At 36.5% G+C, this 2,537-nt stretch overlaps 1 protein-coding gene across 1 annotated transcript; it reads right to left on the bottom strand.

Annotated features, from left to right (window-relative positions):
• Positions 1 to 704: 704 nt before the first annotated feature.
• Positions 705 to 1,271, bottom strand: LOC140874507 (uncharacterized). The gene is made up of 2 exons (XM_073277798.1): positions 1,227 to 1,271; positions 705 to 1,040 (listed from the first exon to the last, which is right to left on the bottom strand). Exons 1-2 carry the CDS (start codon positions 1,269 to 1,271, stop codon positions 705 to 707), a joined length of 381 nt encoding a protein of 126 aa, XP_073133899.1.
• Between the last annotated feature and the right edge of the window lie 1,266 nt (positions 1,272 to 2,537).

Consider the following 2,537-nt stretch of genomic DNA (forward strand, 5'->3'; position numbering starts at 1 on the left):
CTCTTGGACATTATACAATGGAATGTCTTTCAATTTTAAATTATAGAGATCGTTTTTCAATTGGTCTATACCAATTAAACATTCATTCTTGTAAATATTGCAAACAACTTTGCCAAATAAACAAGAATATCCATCTTTATCAAACATAGAAATGGAAATAATTTTTTTCACCAAATCTGGTACAAACAAAACCTCTCTCAAAATTAATTTAAAATTATTGTCCAACAATAAGTAAACATCTCCAATAGCTTTGGCAGCAACTCTTTCCCCATTGCTCATCCTCAAAAAGGTCTCACCTTCCCTGAGTCTCTTACTTCTTGTCATCACCTGCAAATCATTATAGAGATGTGAGCCACAGCCGGTATCTAATACCCAAGAAGAAGAGTTAAGTGAAATGTTCACTTCAATGTAAAACATACTCTTTCCAGAACCATTCTGGTCAAGATATTTTTTGCAATTACGCCTCCAATGTCCAGGCTTCTTGCAGTAATGATATACATCACTAGTCTTGTTAGCCTTAACTGGTGTGGCTGCCACAACGGGACTCGGAGCTTGCCTCTTCAAGGGCACATTCTTCTTGGGAGCATGGAAAGAACGCTTCTTTCCCTTCCCACGTGGTCTATTCTTTGCACCAGATGAAGATCCCACATAAAGAACCGGCTTCTCTTTCTTGATTATGGATTCAAACGTAACAAGCATGTTAATCAACTCCTCAAGGGTATCGGATCTAACTTGCTCATGTTGAAATTAACCACAAAAGGATCAAACAGGCTTGGAAGTGAGAAGAGCAACACGCCCGTGGTCAACTCGGCTGGCAACATAGGATCCATGCCAACGAGATTTTCCACAAGCCCAATCATCCTCACACCATGCTCATGGACCAAAGCCCCATCTCTCATGCGCAAAGAGATCAGCTCCTTAACTGTCGCATGTCTAAGCGGGCGTGTTTGCTCACTAAAGAGCTCTTTGAGATGTAAATGAATGTTAGCAGCATTCTTAGCATCCTCAAAACGCCTCTGCAGCTCATCATTCATAGAAGCCTGCATGTAACATTTGGCTTTCAAGTCATGGTCACACCAATCCTTGTAAGTTTGTAGCTCCTCAAGGCTACAATCAGTCGGAGCCTTATCAAGGGACGAATCATCAAGTGTATATGCAATCCTCTCCAAGTTCAAGAAGATTTTCAGATTTATTAGCCAATCGAGGTAATTTTGACTAGTCAGTACATGTTTGTCGAGTATTGCAGATAACAGATTGCGAATCGATGACATTGTCAAAAACTTTGTACTGAAAAATAATAACAGATAAATGTTAATGACTATTTTAAAATATTTAATAAGATATAAAGTATGTACTTTAACTTTATAAATTTTACTCCTACTGTTTTGACATTTTCACTACCCTCTAGTGAAAACGGGAAACATATTTTCTCAGTAGGTACGTAAGGTCCAATTAGCCAATCATGATCCCGAATAATATCAGCCAATCACAATTTCTAAAAGGTAGTTTCCAATTGCATCTCCATGCAACCCTTATGTAAAATTTTGTCTCACGCTTGATTAGGACCCAATAATATGACGTCGTTCATCTTTACGTGTCAAGCCTTAGCCATCGATATAGAACCTTAATGAACGGTCGCCATGAGTTCCCCCAATAATATGAGCCGAAGTCATGGGAGTTCCACGTAGTTCATATCACCATGTCAATGGATGTCACAGCTTTTCGGCATCCAAGCCCCCCAATAATATGAGCCGAGCATTGAATATGGGTAGCGTTCATCATGCACCCATTGTCGATGGAAAACTTGGAAATTATAAACAAATTTATAATTCCCATTTTCGGGCTTGATATAAATTTTGAATCTAATTCAAAATGAGAGTTTTTAATTTTGAAATGGTCTCATCGTTAATTTTAAAAACTCGCCATGTTTGATCGTATGATTGCCGGATTCATGCAACTTTGTTATTATAAAATAATAACGCACATATTCATTATTTATAATATATCATGCATATATTATAAATAGTAAATTAACAAGGATGATCAATCGCCCCAAAACTATTCGCCCCGTGTGAGACAAACACGGGCCTAGGTCCAATCCTATGGAATGCATGAGATGCAAATGCAATAATTACATAAGCTTCCAATATTTACATGTCTTGGATCTTCATAATTCATCAAGGCCTACCATTTTTCAATCTTGATCTTCCACTATCAAATATTTTACAATAAAATATCCATGACAAATAGGGATACATCTCATGGGTTGGGAACGGGCTATAAACCAAGTCCACTTTATAATTTGAAAATTATTACAACCCATTCAACACAAAATATCCTAGCATACACATAGCAAATTGGTCTTGAGCTTTCCATCATCCTTCATGCATAATATCACATATCATATACCATCAATTAATTATCACAATAATCAATTGATCAAATATTATATATCTTGGTCCAATCACTAACCGCCACAATTATAAATAGATTAAAAAAATAAACAAACACCTTTGTTTACTTTCAAATTAATTTAT

The sequence above is a fragment of the Henckelia pumila genome, chromosome 1 (genome assembly GCF_033568475.1).
Source record: "Henckelia pumila isolate YLH828 chromosome 1, ASM3356847v2, whole genome shotgun sequence".
In the NCBI taxonomy this organism is placed as follows: Eukaryota; Viridiplantae; Streptophyta; class Magnoliopsida; order Lamiales; family Gesneriaceae; genus Henckelia; species Henckelia pumila.

Excerpts from the sequence above, each read along its gene's own strand:
- LOC140874507 (XM_073277798.1), bottom strand. The coding sequence starts at position 1,271 with ATGTCATCGATTCGCAATCTGTTATCTGCAATACTCGACAAACAT. Across the intron at positions 1,041-1,226 it reads CTGCAATACTCGACAAACAT|GCTTCTATGAATGATGAGCT; the intron begins GTACTGACTAGT and ends TGTTACATGCAG.